This window comes from Neopelma chrysocephalum, unplaced genomic scaffold (genome assembly GCF_003984885.1).
Source record: "Neopelma chrysocephalum unplaced genomic scaffold, ASM398488v2 Primary Assembly neopelma1_71, whole genome shotgun sequence".
Classification (NCBI taxonomy): Eukaryota; Metazoa; Chordata; class Aves; order Passeriformes; family Pipridae; genus Neopelma; species Neopelma chrysocephalum.
In genome coordinates, this window is record NW_020897731.1 from 6,516,309 (window position 1) to 6,537,910 (window position 21,602).

Here is a 21,602-nt window from a genome sequence, read left to right on the forward strand (position 1 = left end):
TGTGGAAGTCAAAACAAATGGAGAATGTGTATAATACACAGGCAGCATGCACAAAAAACAAATCCGGTGAATAATGAATAATTAGCCATGACCACAACAATTAACAACACAGAAACAATAATAAAAGCCACTAAAGTAAAATAATGCACAGCAGCACCATTAAATAATTATGGAAAAATATTTACAATAAAATACATAGCAGGTATTTTCTGGTTTCCCTGGTAAGTGAAAGGAATCTAGGATTTGTCCAACAAATACTTCCATCTTAAAACAATGACAGACCAGTTATTCCCACACTGAGCATCCAGTTCATATAATTCCCAACACATCTCACAGAAGGCCAGAGATTGCATTACTTTGTTGTTTAGTGATTGCTTCATGAACTCCACCTGTTGTAACTGATATGATATTCCTGACTTTTTCTTTTCAATTTTATTTTGGTAGCTCCACTAGCAGTTTTGGGATCTTAATCTTTGGGACTACATAAAAATTCATCCTCACTTTTAAGTAATCATGAAGAGGTTTAATTTAAATTATTCTAAAGTAAAAAAAAAAAGAAGGCTTTCAAGAAAATCTGAAGAAATCTCTTTTAACAGTTCTTAAATGTCTTCTTATCTGTAATACCAGAAAAACACTGAAGACTAAATATTCAATGACAGGAATTCCAGAAAAACCCAACTTCCCCTTTGTTTCCATAGTGGAAATAGCAATTCTTATATTTTCCCCTTCATGTCTGCATGACAAGTTCACAGCTCATAATGCTTTCTCTCTTTTTCATAACTGGAAGAGAAGTGGACAAGCTAAAGATGGCAAGACCCCTCAGCCCAAAGTCTGATGTGTGAAAATCATAAATGTTCAGGTTTTAGGATGTTTTTTCAGCATCATACACATCTTTACGAAATCTCCACTGTACAATATTACTTAAAATGTTCAAAATCATATTTTGATCATATCAACATATTTTCTCCCATACTAATGGGAGGAAAACAAATGCTTACCCTCCCTTACAGATCTGGTACAAAATATGATTTTGAACATTTCAAGCGAGGACTCTCCCAGCAGAAGTAAAGCAATGGCAGCAGCAGTGAGCTGGCTCCCCAGAGCAGGCACGGATCAGCTGCTGGGCTGTCCTGGCAGACTGCTGCCCCTGGCAGAGGATGGGGAGATGCTGATGGTAAGAGTCCAACTGGGAACACTGGGACACACAGCACAGAAGTGGGAAGGGCCTCATGGGTCACTAACACTTTCTATAAATAGGTTAAAAAAAATTATACACAGGAATGGCAGCAGAAATTTAACAGGATAAATATGAGCAGATTTCCTGTTCTTGCTACTGAAGGGCTTGGTGAGCAGGTTTTCTTCTCACATGGAATTGCACATGATACATATGTCAGCCCCTTTGTTTCTGTGCTAGCACTATCTTCTGCCCAAGGAGCAGTGCTTTCTTCCAGGTGCTTCCTCTCCATATATAATTTAAAAGGTAATCACACCCCTCATCAACTCTTTTCCTAAGCAAAGTAAACTCTTCTAGTTTCCTCTGAAGACCCATAGGTTTTCCAGATCCCCCTAATGGACATTTTCTGAGCTCATCCTATTCTAAGTTCATTGTCCCTGAATTTGAGTGATCAGAACCACAGGCAAACATTTCTAACTACTTATCCACACCCTTCAGCAATATTCACACTTCCCCATCTCCACTTGAAATTCCTCTAGGGGTACATCTACCGCCATGCTAGCCGCTTCACAGTTGACTCTCACTAATGCTTCTGTCTTCTGAATGCCATCCTACTTGTCCTGATATATTTTCTTTTTCCAAATTTATTTCAAAGTTTTGCACTTTATTCAGGTCAGAATTTGGACTGATAAATGGCCTGTATTTCAACAAGCACATCCCCTATGCAAAACTAGAGCCGTCATCAGTCTCAGATTTCTCAAGACTTATGTACTAAACTTGTGCTCACGTACACCACTTATGGTCTAACGGTTTTGTCCCAACTCTCCCAAACAAGCCCAAGCCTGCTTTCCTCCCTGGGTATACAGCCACAATCTATGATGCACCACTCTTTAGAGCCCACCAAACAAGTATATGGGATCAGCAAGAGTCACCTGATGCATCATAACAACAATACCCACACATCAGGATGTCAGGCAGAGGTTATCAAGCTACTGGAGAAATAGGCCTGTTGTCAGGAAAATGTAGAAGCACAAGGCTTTCCCCTTTCAAATACCAAGATCATTCAGGCCATCCTGGTTCAAGGCAGGAGCTCAGTGCCTGTATGCCAAGTGCCATACTCATCCTTCTAACAGGTACACCACACTGCAGGGACTAGAAGCAAGCACCTCACGTGAAGTAACTTGTTATTGCCTGGCCATAGTTCAGATTCCTACTGCAGAGAGCCCCTGATACTGTTTCAAAAGCAGAACACCATCCTTGAGAACAGCCTCAAAATCAGATGCACATTATATTCCATGTCCTTGCTACCAGATACCCTAAAAATTTCAACTGTTAGAGGATATTCACAAACCTAAAGAGATAATGAAAAATATCCTCCACATGATTAACACACTACATAAACTAAAACGTGCTTTGTAAGTAGGCTATGGGAACTTCATTTGACAAATGCACCAGAACCAGCACATAAATTCAGCTTTTTGAGGAAAACAGCTGAAGTTTACATGAGAGCTGAGCAGTAATGGTTCTCTCTAAGCTTTTTTAAAATAAAAGCAGTATTTTTCAATACAAAGAGTCTTCAATCTTTGTGCAACAGACACTGCAATCACATTACAGCTGAAATTTATAAGTCAGCCTTAACTATGATTAGTTTCTTTACAGTGGCTTACAGACTTTTCCTTGTAATTGCTTTTGAGAGATTTTGGTCCCACATTTTTCATTAAACCATCACACTTATTATTCAAAAAATTAATATTTCTATCTTGTTCATACAGTTTTAAAACACTACTTCCTGTTTTAGAAACAAAACTGAATTTCAAAGTCATAATTTTCATTACTTTATGCAAATACACATAGACAATTTACCTTTTGATAATCGCCCTGTGTCTTTCCCAACTGCTGCTGTGCTACTTTTCTGATGAGATCTGAAAATAAGCAAGAATATTCCAGAATTTTAAACAACACAATTTATTAAAATCGAGGAAAAAGAATGGTTTGAATCCTACTGTTAGGTAGGCAAGATGAAATTAAGAACAGAAATCAACAGCATAGGCAAGCACATAAGTGTCCCCATAAATCTATCAGTAACAACATTTTTAATTAACAGTGTGTTTTATGAGCTCACAGGAAGAGACAGGTTATCTATCAATTAATCAGTTACCACTGAAGTACAGTAAAGGTTTTTCTGAGGTCACCCTCTGTACCATAAAATCATTATTAAAAGTTCATCACACGTATACCAACTACTTGGACAACGTTCCAGGTGTCAGCTTTGCTTCATCTTTATGCCCAGTACATACATGTATACATATATATATATACACATACATACACACAGCATTAGATACATAATGTGCAAAATAAACATGCTAATGATGACTTCTTGATTGAAGGGTACAAGGAAGAAGACTCTTATCTTTCCAACATGATCCCAGTCTTTTTTCCCTCCCCTCCCACCCTGCCCCAATCTCTGGACCAACAATTAGTATGGAAAAGCACCAAAACAAATCAGAAAGCCTAACATGCTACTCTTTACTGTGTGTACAGCTCCATCTAAAACTCATTCTAACTTACAATATAAAAAAAATACAGCAACCACCAAAAAACCAAAGTAGGAATGTAACACAAATAGTGTCACTTTCAGTAAACCCTGGCAGCTGTAACAAGGATCCCCTTTTTGGGACATCACCAGCCTACCCTTATCAAGGTTTTGACAACTCTATGGGAACTATGCTGGGAACTGTGGCTCCCAGTCATTTCTGTGACACCCTGCACTTGAAAAAGGGCTCCACCAGTTCCCCATGTTCATACAGAGCTGGACTTCACGCTACTATTGCTCTATTTTTAGTCTCCTCATATGCTAATGAACATATTTGATAAAAACTTCCAGTAAGTTACCTAACCTGAGGCTCAAGTAAAGGACCTGAAGTTTCAAACCCAACTGTAGACCTCCCAAAAATCCAAGCCCTCTCAGAATTGATTGAAGCACTTGTGAAGTATGCTCAGGCAGTTCACAGAGGCTTTGATCTCACTCCTCTCTCACCCTCCATGTGGTTCAGAAAAACAAATTCCTAAACAAACAGTGCCCATAGTCCTCCCTCCCCAACACCCTGAAAAGAGAACAAGGACTAAACTGATCTGCACATTGAAGAGATCCTGAAGAGCTCCTCACAGAAAACTCTGGCCAAGGAAGGAAAACACATGACAGCAAGGCACAAACTGCTGTTTTAAGGCAGGTAGTCCCTGCAAGGGAGCTGCAGACAGCAAGACTGGCAATTAAAAAGTAAAAATCTGTTAAAGCATCACTGAAGCGTCAAACTACAAATCATTCCTGGGACAGGAAGTACATTCTCTAACACAGAGTGCTCGCAGCAGGTAAGAAAGGACTCTATGGTGAGGCAACCTTGTTTTAGAAAGACCATCCACAGAGCACAAGACAAGGCTGAATCCCACAGTAAGAGAAATAAAACCAAAAGGTATGTAGAATAAGCACCTGGGAAGCACAAAAGAATTATGATCCCTGCAATTTCTTTCAAGCTCTGCACCTTGTGAGTCACGAGACTGCTGAAGGAAAGGGCACACACCACTGTAAGGGCAACACACAACTGATCCACCACTGCAGCTCTGACGCATCTCGCGTAGTGGGATCAGCAAAGTCCTCCCTGCATCGAGACCATCCCAGGCAGCATCTGTGCTTCTCCAAAAGTTTCAGCAACAAGGAGATACACAGCTGAGTGAGGAAAAACTGCACAAACCCCAAAGGTGTAAATCCCACTGGTTGTTATGCAATTATTTCCTCTTCAGCAGAGGTAACATTTCTTTATTCCTGTTGATATCTATACCATGTAAATAAAATACTGGTGCATAAAATATAAATGCAATGAATTTTCTTTATAGCTAGATGGCTTTTAGCATACAGGAAAAGAGTTAAAACAGCTTGCTTGTTTATGTATCGATTCAACTATTTAGCACTGCGTGACAACACACTATAGAAAAGCCACTAATGAGAAACTTCTACCAGCTTAAATGAGAATGTGATAGGAAGGAATAAAAATGAAAAGCTTTTGTGATCCTCAGTGGCATGAAGCAGGCACAGGATCCGACGGCCCAGGATGCTGTGGCATCACCCTCTTTGCTGCTACTCTAACACTGACCAGAAGAGTTCCCAGTAACCTGCTCTCAATTCCGGGCTGCTCCTAACTCAAACATTCATCTTGCTTTGGAAGAGGGTTGGACTCGCTGACATCTGGACGTCCCTTCAAATCTGAATTATTCCAAAGTTATCCTGCCATCATAATGACTTTCTATTATAAATTATTTACGGGAGCAGTGAAAACACTGCCAGGAAGCACGTAAGAAAGCAAAATTTTATTATTGACAAAAACATCCTTTGATACATTTCCTAATGTTGGGAATTGGTACAAGAAAATTTTAAAAGCATTAGCTTTTCACGTTAAATAGAAGTTGAAAGATTTTACCCATTCTCCTAATTGAGTGTCTGTCTCCATAATAAATTAAAAGTAAAAAAAAAAACCAAAACATGTTGCATAAAGTTTTACATACATCTATACACACATACACATTTATGCACCTCTGTATGAATGTGTGTATGTGTATGGAAGTAAGAGCTCAAGAGAAACAGAAGGGTTGAGGCTGGAAGGGACCCCCTGGGATCATCCAGTCCAGGTTACCCAAGGCCATGCCCAGTCAGGCTTTGAGTATCTCCAAGCAAAACAACCAATAGTTAAAAAAAACAAACCAAAACAACCCTAAACGCGCCCTGGTTTCTTGTGATATGCTTAAATTGCTCTGAATGTTCCTGATTCACAGTTTTATTTATACTGTTTCCATATTTTATAGCCTGCCAGTCAAAAAATTACAGAAATCAATTTGAACACTCGGTGACAAATTTATGCAGAAAATTGCACTCTGTATGTGTTTCTGAAATTTAGAGTCTCTAAAGCTTGTTCATCAGAAAGTAAAACATCTTTAAGTTTAATAATAAACAAGAAAGTCTGAAAATAGGTATAAAATGTTCCCACATGGATTGAATAAGTTTAATAATAAGAACAATACCGGCTTCACACACAACACAACAGCTGCTATTGCACAGCCCACTTTTTCCCCTCAATTTTACAGAATGTGAGATTTCCCCGTTGAATAAAGATTCACTACTTACATTACTTTGCAACAATTTTTCAGAAGTAACATGATACTTCAGGGTGTTTTTCTCATCAGACAGCACACACTGATTGTCCAGTCTTTACTATGAATTTACTATTTTAACAGCCTTCAGTATAAATGGGATTAGGCATATCCCTGGTTAATTAATTCCAAATGAAGTGTATACATTCCCATAAAAAATATTTTCGGCTATAACTGAATGTGAGATTATCTGCAGTTACTCGTCCACACATCTGTACACACAAATACACCTTAGTGGTTTTGTGGTACCAAAAATCTCCCTACTCACTGCAAGGGGGTTGGACTAGATGATCTTTAAAAGTCCCTTCCAGCCCAAACCATTCTGTGATTCTACTAGGTTTTAAACACATTGATGGTAATCATGGGGAAACATCCTGTGCCAGATACTGTGTAAACACAAGCTACTTATGGCTACACTGCTCACTGCAGGACACTGAAGAGACGCCTCAGATCACATTTTATTCAGCCTGTGATTCTGGTGTGCTTTTATGAAGCACCTTTCCTCCCTAGCTAGAACACCTCCTCTCTAGCATTCAAATAAGCTTTTATTTTTCAACTGAACTAAGGTAATTCCACAGGACTCTCTCTTGAGTTATTGGCAGAGTACCACCTGAAGGCTGATTTCTGTCTCAAACATACAAGCGTGATAAAAAGTGGTGTCCTTTATTTTCAAATTAACTCGATTACTTCTGAAATCTTGGCTTGACCAGCTGCACACATTGTTTCACAGGACCAGTAATCCAAGGCTTTAGCACAGAACACATTTTATCATTGGGGTTAAAGAGATTTACCTGGTGAGGCTCATTTACACAGCTAATTACATTACTGCTTTGCTGCCTCCCTCCTGCTCTCATCACACATGCGAAATGCCATCTGCCCTGGTAAATCTAACTAGCCAGGCGAACTGTTAATTTACCAATGCAATTTGTGAAGAAATATTAAGCACCTCTGAGGATCTCCAATTAACAAAACATAATCACCAACTCTTGCATTGCATGAGTATTGTGTATATATACTCAATATCTCATCACCCTGTCTGGTTATCACTAGGTATGCTTCTTAAAACTGCTCTAGAGAAAGGGATAGCAAAAATAAGAGAGACTTAAAAATAAGCTGTTTGGCTATTAAGCATCAACATAAATTAGTTACTAATTCTTCTGCCAACAAAGCTTTTCAAATCTAGGTGACAGGAAAACAGTTGGAACAAAACCTTAGGGAATGCTATGCTCCCTCTTCACTCAAGCAATTCCATTGAGCCAGTTCAGCAATAGTGCAACTCCAACATTAATCAAATTATGCCAGAAATTAATTTGTCTTTTTGTGCATAATATAATATACTAGGCTTCTATACTGAAAGGACTGAAGCATTCCTATCACACTGAATAGAGATTTTTTTCAGAATAACAGGGGAGAATTACATAGATAATACACATGGTCAATTAATAACTACTTTATTGCTATCTCATTCTAATGTATAAAACCATATTTCAGCCCATTCCTGTTCATCTATAATAGAGAGTCAATGGACTACACACACTGAACAGTTCAGCATCTCTCTGAATATGAGTCAATTAGCCTGAAATTAATGAATTAAAATGACTTCAAGTTTGTTTTTTTCCTCTCTAATTATTACTCAGACTAATGAATATCTCTTGAAAGGCCAAGAAAACCAGGAAAGCTGTATTAACTTTTAAGACTTATCAGAGACAAAAACCTTCCATGTATGTTATAGCAAGTTTTACTGCAAGTTCAGTTTATTGACATTTTAAAATACTTGCTTTGACTTGGGTGGATCTTTGGTTGCTTCCCCAAAGCCTCAAGCCAATAGCCTTTACTGTGGTCAGATTCAGCTCCCACTGACGAGTCTCCTTCAGAAGGTAAGCCAAGGTCACCTTTGGTCCCCTTTACTGCCACCAGCTACACCATGGTTCTGCTCACTCCTACCGTCCCTAATCCCACAGCACCACTTGTCTCTGGCTCCACTGCAGAGCAAGATGAGAGCTTGCTGAGGAATCCACCATGCACACTGGTGCAGAGATAGCAGAGAGAGAGGGTCCTGTCACACTGCTCACCCTGTGCAGAAAGGAAACTCACTCTGTAGGCCATGTGGGAAGGCTCCCAGACAAGGAGGTCTTCCCATACAATAAGAGATCACTTTAGTCCACAGATAAGAAGCCTAATCCATGCAGTCACTCATACAGTCTAGACCGTTCCTTTCCAACTCTAGACCGAAAAGCTTCACTCCCCTCTTCACAATGTCCTCCTCAGACAGACCTGAGACATAACCCTTTTCTCTAAACTAAGAAAAAAACCCCAGCCTTCTCAGATAATTTCTCCCCCAACTTTTAGGCCAAGTCTCTCTCCATACAATTCACTGGGGTTTTTTTCCCTTGAGTTACTGGGAACATCAGGTTGATTCAGCTTCCATCCTCCTGTTCCATGCCAGAGGTCATTCTGGCCCTCTTCCCTTCAAGCAAAACTCCCGAGTGACACATGGACCTTCCCTCACTTTTGTAGCCCACACACAGGATCACCTATTTATATTACAGACATGGTGAAAGGAAGTTCTCTGTTCAATCACCTGTCTATTCACCTGCATTAAAGAAATAATGCTCAAAAACTAACTTTAAATTATCAACCATGCCTTTGGACAAGAAAAAAAGGCAAGTAAGAAAGGAGCCTCACTGCTGTACCTTATCCCTGATGTGCAAAACAAAGCCCTACAATTTGTTATTCCACAATGTCTGGAAAAACTTGTTTGAATGGAGGTAAAAAAACCAACAAATACATACTAAATTGCTTAGGTATTTCAACTTCTCATCTACTACGGCAATCTGTCTCTTCACCCTTTTCTGCCTTCAGTCTGCTGTTTCCTCTCATCCACACCATCATCGTCCATTCCCATTCCTTGACTCCACATTCTTTAATTATATGTTGTTATGCTACAGTACTCTGGCTGTCATAAAATTCAACAACACACAATATGACACAAACAAAAACACAGTTAATACATCTTTAAGGTCTTGTCACACTTATAAAGCATATGCTGCTTTATTCGTAATTGAAAGGACAAGCTACCAGACTATGTAGAAATGTGCATTAACTTATACTGCACACAGTGCAGGGCAACATGAGAGCGAGTGGGGAGCAGAGCTGCAACATGAAGTAGGTAATGAAGAGATGAACAGCTATGAGCAGGACTGAAAATGTAGGAGTGGTCCAAGCAGGGAGAGCTTTAGCCAGAGCACAGGTAGGACTAAGCATGGTGGAACTGCTGAAGACAAGTAATTGTCTGGCAGCAACAACTGCTGAAGGAACCAGAACGTGAAATTAAGGAGAGCTCCTCAGCACCCTTCCTGACAGAAAATAACATTGCTCCAGTGATACAGCAGTGGATCAGATAACAGTAACAGTCAATGAACTTTGTTCATGCACAAAAAAAGTTCCCCAATTTCCAAAAAATTGAAATTGGTCAGGAAGACCAAACAGGTAATTTAAGTCTTCCACAGGAAATACCCACACCTTAGAACTGCCCCAAACTTGAGGTTATTCCTTTAGTGCAGTCACATTTTCTCTTCAGGCATATTCTGCTTTCCATTGACATGCAGAGACAACCTTAAAGAGCCTGGCCAAGGAAAAGGCTTGAAGGAAAAGGAAATAGCCACAATATTGACGGTTACAGGACACATAGAATGAAGGATTTCTCCTTTGAAAATAACCTTTGCAGGGGCTTTCTAGTTGTTCTTTGCTACAAAGAAAGTTCTGTTCTTGCTGAAGCTTTGGAAAAAGAACAAAAAGAGTGAAGCCTTTAGAAAAATCCTTCCTTGGGACGCTGCAATAAATTTGCATGCATCACACAGACACGAAGGGAAGTAGAAAGCTTTGAAGAAGTATTTCACACAGAAACAGCATTCTCTCATTTTCTGAAGGCAACAAAACTTCTGTAGCACATTGTTTGTGCCATGACAGCTATTTTTTGCCATTTGCTTTGTTTGTAGTATCTACCTAAAGTTCTCCCTAGGCCACCATCTGGTAAGGATTTACAACAGATTATGGGCAAAGATTTAACTTGGTGCACTGTACATGCTTGTCTGTTTTAGCACACTGCACAGGCTGAGCAACTTCTTGATAGAGAGGGTTGTGTAGACACACTGGACTTGTAACTTTGATCAAAGTAGTAAATATTTAGTCTGTGTGAACAACAGCATTTTTCCTCTTCCTTTCTCTCCTCAAGAGCTGCTGTAAACTGCAGAAAGCACAGAAAATCCTCACCTGCATAACTTGGATTATTGGAAATATGAACACAGATAATTAATTGGGAATGACGCACCAGAGCCCTGTTGACCAGATTACCTCAGCGATTGGCATTCTGGCAGCTTCCCTGAGATTCCTTACAATTCCCTTTCCCTGTTTTCCCATTTTTGGAAGGGTCATAATTTTCCACGTTTGATAACTGGGTCATGCATATTGGGTTCAAAGTACTACAGAGATCATTACTTCACTCAGAAAATCAAAGCAAAAGTAAAGTTGCTACTCTGAAGAAAGTTAATTAGGCCCGAAGTTTTGATTTCTTCTTTACAGGTACAGCCAGGCATGTTTCAGCTGAGTTAAACAGCCAAAGCAATACCTAATATTCAAGAATATTCACATTCACAACTTTAATCACTGTTTAAAGTTCACAAAAATAAAATAATTTGGTGTATTTTCAGATATAAGAAAGATCTTGACTATGTTGTGATGCAATACAGGTCATAATTTAATCGCAGAAGTGTTTTTAGATAAGAAATCTATCTGCACATTGAAAAAAGTGTCAAAGCAGGTTTGGGTTTTTTTTTTTTGTAATTGGCAGGCTTACACTAAGATGTATATTCTGATACAGATTAGTCAGTATAAACTACACTGGCTGGCCTTTGTGGCAGCTGGTTTTCCTTCTAACATGAAGATAACTCACTAGTGGAAAAAGAAATCAGTACACTCAAAAGTTTTCATACCTTCACGGAAAAATTTAATACTGTTAAAAGGATGACAAAGCCCACTAAAATTATTACTTACACATTTATTTTGCTCCAGCAACTTTTTAATAGTGCATATTCACTTAGAAAAAAGCATCACTTTGGTTAAGATCTAAAAGTTAACACAGTGTATACTGAGAAGCAAAAATAACAGTGAGAAAAAGGGAGAGGAAAAAATTGTAATTGTCATCATTTTCAATGTAATTAAACATTGAATATGACTGTGGAAAGATTTGTTGCAAACATCTATCAAACCCTTCTCCCTTCAGCTGAAATCATTCAAGAAAAAGCCACCACTGTACAAGATTTAGGAGTTTGTTACTTTGTGAACAACCACCAAAGCAAATTACCAGACAAAATTAAGAGGGCTAGGCTAGTGCCATCTTATTATGATGGTGTATTTTAAAGAAAAGAGTCAAATGACTGCTTTTCCAAAAACAGGCAGGACAGTATCTCCCATGATTAACTCAAAATGCTTCATAATAGTCAAGATGATGGAAGGAACTGAGAGGTCCCTTAGAGGCTTGTGAAACCATTATTCCAGTAAATTCAGTGACATCCCCCCTCCACTCTCTCCCCATCAGTTTCATGAACTACAAGTTAAAAACTATAATGAGGTTCAGCACTATATGAACAGATAAGCCTGTAAATATTAAATAAAGAGGGAGAAGGGACAGCAAAGTACCAGCCACTGTTAAGTTGGGAAAATTATGAAACCTCAGCCCAGTGACCTGAAAACCCGTAAGATTTCTGCAGTTACAGAAACCTCTTTTCAAAGAGGTTCATGCATGGTACATATTACCAAAAATGTGGCTGACCCAAAACCTGTTCTGTCCCACTTTTCACCATACAAGATGTTGCAGATATGCTCTGGAAGTCTCAAACAAACTACCATGCTTTTAGTGGTTTAGATTTCCTGTTCACAGAGGGAGGGACACAAACAACTGCCTTCTTCACGTGGTGTACTCTGACTGCCATTGTGCCCTGGCATCCAAAAGGCAAAACTTGGGCTTTGACCAAGTTGATGCCCAAGGTGCTTATCTCTTTGAGATACTAAATGGGATTGGCAAACCTTTAGATTAAGAACAATGAATGCACACAGAGCTTAATTCAGTGTTTTACTGTAATTGCTAGTTCAAAGACACCATGCTACATTCAACACAGCTAACATTACCAATCTCAGTCTCAATATACACACCATACAATAGTACTGATTAGCTAAATATAGGCATTTCTAGGACATGGTACCTTTGCTTATTTCTTTAAAAATATTCAAACCGTACCAATGAAGCCTCTTTACCTCAAATGATGAACAAACAACAAGGCCACATTCAGTCACAATACCATCCTGTACCTCAGACCCTTCCCTTCCTTGTAGTTAGCACCCCTGGATTTAACTGTGTCTAGAACTTATCCCCTGTGCACTGAAGCAGGGAATGTTGCTGATCAGCTCTCTGGTTACACCTGTGTCCCCCATTAACATCATGGGAGAAGGTACTTTAGATTTGGGAAATACAAGTTGAGTCTGTATTGACTACACAACTATAAGCCCACTTAATTGATGATTATTATCTAAACTCCAAGAGGCATTGCTGTCTGACGTACCCTCCAGCTATTACCACAGCCACCTGTGGAAATGCCACCTCTGAGTACACTCCCCACAGAAAGTAACCCGAATTCCCTCAAACTCTACACCTGAGATTCATTTTCATTAATTTTTCCCTTCTGTTCTAATAGTGTTGAAATTGTAAAGTTGAATTGTCATTTTCCAATTGCTGTCAAGGCATGTTTTTTCTCCTAGGCACAGCTGGCAGGCAGTATTAAATCAGATCAGGGCAAGCACCGAGGATACTGAGAAAAAGGATTCCAGATGTGCATACAGAGCAAGATTTTCAGATGATCAGCTATAGTACCCTGATTAAAAAATTGCTCCCATATTTTCCACATATAATACCTGTCTGCAAAAGAGATTCCTTGTTTACATAATCCAAAAGAAGTGGGTAAGAAGACATCAGAGAAGTATTAACATCTGCAACTGTAGTTTTCTGTGGCAGCCTCTAGTAGATAATCTATATAAGTCTCCCCTCCCTGTACACAAAAAATCCTCTTGACAAGCAATCTGTTAGAGAGTCTGCAGTTTGGAATAGTTGAGGGAAAAAGTAATTGCTCTTCTGATGCCTCAGAAAATTAAAAAGCCAGCCTTAAATGTGATTCAGAAATGTTCTCAGGCTGTTCCTTGTTTACATGGGTCATCAAGTAGAGCATCTCTCAACTTCCCGGCATGAAATGAGCAATGATTTTTTTAAACACTACTTCCTTAAATGTATCTGAGTGGGCAGAGAAAAGGTTAATTTATCTTGTATATTCCTGCTGCTCCTTCTTCCCAAATATTTCCAACATTACACACAAGAAACTTCTTTCAGTGCATACCCCATATTACGAAAATAAGGAGTGCTCTAAGTTCTTACCCCAATTCCACACAAATGACATTACCACTGCTGTATGTAACACCTGTCACTGGGACCTGCATTTTTTACATACACAATTCAGTTACTATTCTACATTCACATCACAGCTCTTGTCACAGCAATGGAACAAAAATAGTTAAAGGGATGTGGTGAAGGCACTAACTCTACAGCTTACTGAAACTGTCATTTCACAGCAGAACTTTGCCAGTCTAACAGCTAACTCACTAAAGGGCAGATCTCGCTCTTCCCCTCTCAGCTCCTGCATCAGCAGTTCCATCTGTGCTCCCAGCTCCAGGATGCAAGCTTTAAGAAAACCAGCCCACGTGAACAGGGGGGTAGCTATCAAACACTAGCTCAAAAAAGCAGTTGATCATATCAGTACAGTTTCACACCCAAACTAAAACTGAGACTTCTCACAACTGGAAAAAGGATATTCTAACTTAAGTTTTATACAGCATCATAATGGCTGTGGGTACCTGAGCAAAATCTTATGGTGCTGGACTGCAGCACCTGCAGAGCCAGAGCACAGTCCTTTCACCACATGCTTGTGTGGACATGCCCAAAGCTCCTGGGAAAGTCTCAAGTTTAAAAACAAAAGGGGACTACCAGCTACGCATAACTGAGCTTAGCTCCAACATCCAGACACAGGAATTTTGTTTTTGTAAGGGAGTTGTGGAAGATTTATTACTAACAGGAAGCAAAACTAAAGGAGAAACAGGCAACCAAGAATTAAATAGTTACAAAAGGCAAAGAAGATAGTTTTACGCACACACAAAAACATAATTCTGACTTACTCAGTTTAAGTGAGGGGGTGATTAAGTGTTTTGATTACTTGCTTTAGGACCTCACAGCCAATAGATTTAAAAAGTCACTATCCTAGGAACTCATTAAACCCATCCACAGCTTTGAAAGAAATTTCAAAAAACAGTGTTTTGAATGTGCATTTTCTATTACAGTTACACTAGCTGCAGATAGAGTTTATTTTCACATCAAGTCACATGTTTCTTCTTGAAAATACATTAAAATGCTTTAATTGCTGAATACACTCATGTGAGATATTCCAAGAATCATAGAATAGACCGAGTTGGAAAAGACCTCCGAGATCATCAAGTCCAACCCTTGATCCAACCCCATCGTGGTTACTAGACCATGGCACTAAGTGCCACATCCAGTCTCATCTTAAAAACCTCCAGGGACAGTGAATCCACCACCTCCCTGGGCAGCCCACTCCAATGCCTGATTACTTTCTCTGTAAAAAATTTCTTCATAATATCCAACCAAAACCTCCCCTGGCAGAGCCTAAGACCGTAAATCATTACAGAGACAACAAAGACTAACTTGCTGAACTTCACAATCTACAGCGGCTTTAAGGCTGACCAGATGAGGAGAAAGAAAGACCAAATGGGATTGGAGACAGGACTTTCCATTAAAATAGTCAAGTTCTGATCCTCACTCCTATTCTCAAACTGTTCAACAACAAAGGTTCCACAACCAGAAAGAACTGAAAGGTGTAATCCAGGTCTAAAATCCAGCTTGTTCATTTTCTAAACAGGAAAATCATATATTTAACTCTTCATAATATCTTTTGCCCAGGAAGTACCTGCATTCAACAGCTGATTATTATGTTGAAGTTTTACTCCTGCTTCAGCATAAAGAGGGTTATTTCAAATAAAATACAGATGCTGGAACAAAGCAACTGTAACTTAACTGGTAGAGTTGGCCTGCAAGATGTTCAGGTACAGTAGAGTAAGGTAAACAAGCCTATTAGTTTTGGTCTTATTTCACCTAAAAATAGGAGCAGGAGCTTTATTCCCAGCTTGTTTCCTTTGTGAACTCTTCACATTTTTGTTATAAAACACAAGCTGTGAAGCCAAAAATTTGTTGTGCACATCCAGCTGGGAAGTGGAATCTCACATTAACATTGCCTTACTGTAACTAACAACTGTTTCCATGGGAACAAAGACAAAACTAAGGTACTTCACAGTAGCCACAATATCATACTGACCATGCCCTCTCTGCACCAAGTTCACATCTGAAGGTTTCCAACACAACAGGTGACATGCACCATCTCACAACCATGAACTAACAACTTCATTAATAAATTAATGCTGCAGTTTATGACAACTTCTCAGTAAAAGAAAAACTGACAATTTGTTTTGTTAGATATCCTCTTTCTTAGCTGAGTGATAGAAGCAACTTGCAATTCTCCTATTACCATCTGTATTACCCCGAGATTAGCTCAGTTGGTTAGAGTATGGTGCTAATAACATGAAGGTCATGGGTTTGATCCCCATATGAGCCACTCACTTAAGAGCTGGACATGATGATCCTTGCAACTCCCAACTCACAACATACTGTGAGTCTATTTATTCTAAGTGATGCTATTAACAAGAAAGAACAATAATGCTCTATCCTACACAGTCGTCAACAAAAGGAGTAGCAGCACCACCGTTTCCATTTCATAAATGGAGAAACAAAGGCACACCAAGATTAAAGCGATTTACTGAGCCTCAGGTAGCAAACCAGTGACCAAACAGTCTTTTCCAAACAGTTTATCATTAACTCAAAGTGGAAACTGCTTCTACGCATACCAGTTTATTTACATTTGAGTAGATGCACTCCCATTTACGGCAGTACATCATCTAGTAACTAGCCTACTTCCTAAAAGGCATACTTGGGAATGAAGGAGTATGAATGTAATACCGTAACATATTCAGATCCATCAGAGCACGGTTCCAAGCATCAAGATGACTCGCAAAGGCAGGAATATCTACATGCAGTTAAGACAATCTTTTCCGCTCTTCTTTTCCACTCAGCTAAGAGTACTAATAGTAGATTGGAAAACCGAACAGCAAGTACTTCCAAGTATTAGGGAAAAAGATAGGACTACTAAGATCAAAGGCCTAAAGTGATTGATGCCAAGTCCTGCATACAAATCATACTTCTGTATCTTATGGTTATATGCAATACACTGGGGCATGAACCTGGAGCAAGTTATTCTGAACCACCAGTCCAAGCAGAATAATGAAGTTTTGAGTTAGAAACACCAAAAGACTTGCTTCCAGTGCCCATTTGTCATTATGTTTATTTTCATCACTGAATCAGAATTAACTTTATTTCAAGTCGGAACTAAAAAAAAAAAAAAGGCATTTCAAATATGTAACTACACCACTAATATACTGAATGTGAAAATAGAACAGCATATGGCAAAAGAGATTATGGGGATTAGCCAATTAAATGGTATGACTCAAACTGACATGATCCGTCAAATCTGTGTTTTGCAGTGAAGTATGTGGGGGCATTGGAACAGGACTTCACCTAATTCAAGTAATGAAAGCCAAACTTCTGAAAATAACTGATTTGGCAAAAAGTATCTTCAAGGAGGGAAAGAGAGGTATGACATGTTCAAACCTTAGAAGTCAAGAACAAATGATCTACTTCTGGATGTCTCCTTTCTCTTTAACACTGGAGTTCACCACACCAATGTGATGCAGAACTCACTACAAGCAGTCCCACAGGACAATAATCTTGATCATAAATTCTATATTCACTAATTATTCACATGCTTAGGACACATGATATTAATTTTGACATACGAGATTACAGACCAAATTGCTGATAATATAAAACCACAGTAAACATCTCACTGAAATCAAGTTTCCACTTGATTCAATTCAAGCAGGGCTTTAGGCAGAATGAAGGCCCGTTAAGAGTTGAATGCAGATGGCAATCCTCACCTACCAGGTCTCACAGAGAGGTAAATAGTTCACCTGCATAATTAACAGAAGGAATGAAGGAAAAGAAGCAGAGGTATCTGGAAACGGTTCCTCCGAAAGGTGACATTACTGTCACCCTCATACAACTGCCCTCATTACAGCTCGTGCAAGACCTGCTCAAAAGACAGGTCCTGCAGGTAACAGGCTAGGATGCTACTCTGCTGTTAACCCCTGGGACTCTGAGCACTTGTCTAAATAGAATTCATTCATTCCATTTCACTTGAGCTCATTCTGCTGCAGCTCTGTCAGAGCTGCATGAAGAAACATCAAAAATACAAGCATACAGTAGTTCACAGATATCATAAACATATGTGAACAATTTGACCAAAGAATTTATTTTAGGTTTTAAATTACTAAAAGTTTTAATGTATAAATTGAAAGCTGTACTACGAAATAATATAAACACCTCTTATACAGTCACAGCTAAACAACCAAAAGGAGTTACAAACCAAAGCCGTTCTTAGATTTTATGAAAGGTTCACCTCAATATAATTTTAAATGCCAATATTATAAAAACACATTAGCACTTTAAGAGCTAAATGAAACAAAAAGTTTGTTGAAAAGTTCCGTCGATATAATTACCACATCCACAAACGCACAGGGTTTCCAAAAGCACCTTTTAATCAATGCAACCTCAATAAACACTTCTCTGATATCTTAACTTTTCCTTTAGAAGGGACAATTTAGTATGAAAGGAATGGAAAAACAACATTTCAGTAAAACAAATGCAGTTTCAAGTCTTAACTTGATAGCTTTCAAAGGCACAAGAAGCTGTACAAGGCTGAATAACAGAACCGTCCTTATATAAAACTTGACCGTGGATGCACAGACTTGAAAACAAATGAAATTTATTTCAAATTTTCCATTTCCTAGGCTAAATCTTTTAATATTATAACCACCTGACTGTTTATCGTAATATGCAAATCTCAGAGTTGTCTCTTATGGATTTAACACTAAATACAAAGCAGTTTATCCTCTACTCCTGTCTCATGCTGTTTCAGTTATGCAAAAAACCCTCAAATGCATCAGTGACAGCTTTGAGATAGGTAAGATTTGAAACTTCACCAATATTTCATTTTCATTAACAACCTCCTCCCCACCATGCTTAGCAGAAAAATGGTCTTTTATAGAACACATTTCCAGGCCATAACACATGCTACTTACAAAGCCCTTCATATAATTTACTTCCTGACTATGGCCTTGGTATCTACAATAGGGTGATGGCATCAATAACAAGTCTGTATTTAAAAAAAAGTAGTTTATCTGCTTACCTTGAGGAAAAGAATTTGGCTGCACTAAGTACAGGAATGCATGTACTATTTTAAACAAAATTCCTATTGACCCAGGTTCATGGTATGCACCTGTATCATACGTCTTGGATGGTACAAATCCAAAATCCAAAGTCCCAGGAGGTGGTTTGTATATAGGCTGTACCTCTGAAATAGCACTTCCACAAAACAGCAGCAGCAGCAAACAGAGTTCCACAGCCATAGCTAGCAGTATTCATAAAATTGGAGGTAGAGATATTTGTCCAACCAAGTCTAGAAATCTTCAATACATTCAGTTGGGGGGCAGCTTTTTATCCAAGAGAACAGTGGTGCACTCTCACACCTTCAATTCTTTAATGTATTCCGACTTCAGAGCGGTACAGCAGCCTCTTGTGGAAATGAGTCAACGCACCATCTCTGGCAAAAAAAAAAAAAAAAGAAAAAGTGCTCATTATGATATGTGCAAGCAAATAGGAAAGTGCAAGATAACCTGCAATCTTCTGTGGAAACTGAACATATCAATAGTTGGAAAAGTGTGCCAGATAGGATACGATAGGAAAGAAAAAAACAAACGTTGAAGTTTGTGAATAATATGGTATACTACATACACTGTACTTGAAAGAGGTGGAAAAAACAATTATGCACAGTTCCAGGTCAGTGAGTTTTCAAAAACAAAGCCGAGCATTGGTACAGCTCCGAGGGAAACAAAACTAAAAGAACAGTGTATGAATTGTGCTTCTGACTAAGTACAATATGTCGTGTCACAACAGTTACACAATGCATTTAATCAGCCACCTGATAGTTCTGTAGTTGATGACAATTATTACAAGTCATATCCTGTAGTTTCTTTAATCTAAACCTTTGAGTAAAACCTTCACTGCTAGACACTCCTAATTGTCCTTCAAGACTAAGGAAAAAAAAGTATTCATCACTGAAAAGTTACCAAAACCAACAAAACTTCACCCTCCTGACAGATGACAATGGGTGTCAACAATTACTTTCTATTAGTTCAGCTATCTCAAGGCTCTCCCTAGGAACTGGGGAAGTCAACTCAACAATTTTTATTCACAAATTGCTAAAGCTGAGTGTCATCAACTTTGGGTGCTTATACAGGTTCAAGAAGATTTTGAATCTACAAAATCACAGCAGCTTAATCAACCACTACTTAAGAACCGTAAAGAGAAACACCCCTAGGTTTCCGACAAAACCAGTGACTGCATCTAGTAGAGCTAGGTGAAATTCCTTCACTTCCACGTGGGTCATGGTGCTCAGACCATTCCCCTGCAACAATGAGAGCAAAATAACCTCACAGCTTCAGTCAGCCCAATTCTACACCAACACCTTTACTTCCAAGGTATTTCCAGGTCAAAGAGATGCTGAAGATGGAAGACTTTAAACATCTAGTAAGGTGAGACCTAAGTCTCTCCCATGCTTTACAGTCTCCAGTAAAACACAGGCTACCTTTCTGAAAACCAGTATTGACTTGCAAGAAATCACACTGCTGGCTTGTTTAGTAGTCTGTGCTGCACTCAAAGGAGAGATCAAGATGAAGAAAAATATGGAACAAAGGAATACAAGATCAGATCAAAGAACTAGAGACAGTTTTGTTTCCCGACAGTCCAACTGAGTTAAGAGGGAAAACTCCAGCCTATCTTTCCCCCTCATGGCTTGTGAAAATCAAGAAGAATGAACAGTAATAATGCTACAAATAGCACAATTACCCAAGCCTTATTCAAAAAGATGATGTTAGCAACCACTCTGAAATATGATGTTCAACACAGGAACATAGTAATTTAGAACACATTACACCATGAGTATTTTCTTATCTGGAAAAGAATATTTTGCTAAAGATTAATGAAAGAAAAAAAAAGTCTAGATCCAAAATATTAATTTTCCTCCTTTATTTTTTTCTTAAGACCAGTTTTTTTCAGCCTAAAAGATATTTTAGTGGAATTTTATTTTATGCATCTCTTGCTCTAAGGCTGAACACAGAAAGGTCAGAAAGTTAGAACTGCTTAGGCTGCAGTTTATTATAAAATCTACAGAAACTCTACAGGACAAAATATCACAAGACCAGACCTAAGTGGGGAAAAAAAATTATTTTGCCTTAATGACAGAACAGTGAAGATTGTCGAAGTCTGATATACTACTATTCGACTTGGTTTTCTTAAAAAGAGGTTTGAACAGTTTTTCTAAGTCAGGTTTATGTTTTCTAAGTCAGGGAATTGGTAGGTGTGTTTGTGAAAGTTGAAATGGAGAAGATGACTTCTCTAACTGGTGTCTTAAGGCAAAGCATGTTCTCTGTGGTGCATTATATTATTCTAGAAAGAGAGCAGAAGAGAAAGTACACAGGAGCTTTGGGGTTTTTTTGATAGATTTTAGACCAAAGACAATTTAGAGTCTATCTAATTGCACAAACAGGCAAATAAAGCACCGTCAAAATGTGCCCCCAACATGGGAAAACAATCACTACACCTGCTGGAAATGTGAAGTCATGTATTAACAAAGACAAAGTGGGCACTTTCAAGACAAGGACACTCCTTGTACCGCAAATACTAACAATATCCTGCTAAGTGGAGACACATAAATTTTCAATTTCAAAGACACTACTAAAGTCTCCAACTCCTCATAATTTTCAGTCAAGTTTTTATAAAGTTCAGGTGAGTTTCCTGCAAATCAAAGAATCTGCAGAATTCTGACCA

The 21,602-nt window shown here is 38.7% G+C and overlaps 1 protein-coding gene across 17 annotated transcripts in view; it reads right to left on the reverse strand.

Moving 5' to 3' along the window:
* Positions 1-21,602, reverse strand: part of PROM1 (prominin 1) — a 62,973-nt gene that overhangs the window by 37,376 nt on the left and 3,995 nt on the right. For all 17 annotated transcript variants that reach the window (XR_003534771.1, XM_027686427.1, XM_027686430.1 and 14 more), the window contains exons 2-3: positions 18,904-19,317; positions 3,038-3,096 (exon numbers count right to left, since the gene is read on the reverse strand). Coding sequence is in view for 16 of the 17 variants with exons in the window: in XM_027686427.1 (XP_027542228.1) it covers positions 3,038-3,096; positions 18,904-19,123 (279 nt within the window). In the remaining variant the exon portion in view is untranslated. The remainder of the gene's footprint in view (positions 1-3,037; positions 3,097-18,903; positions 19,318-21,602) is intronic.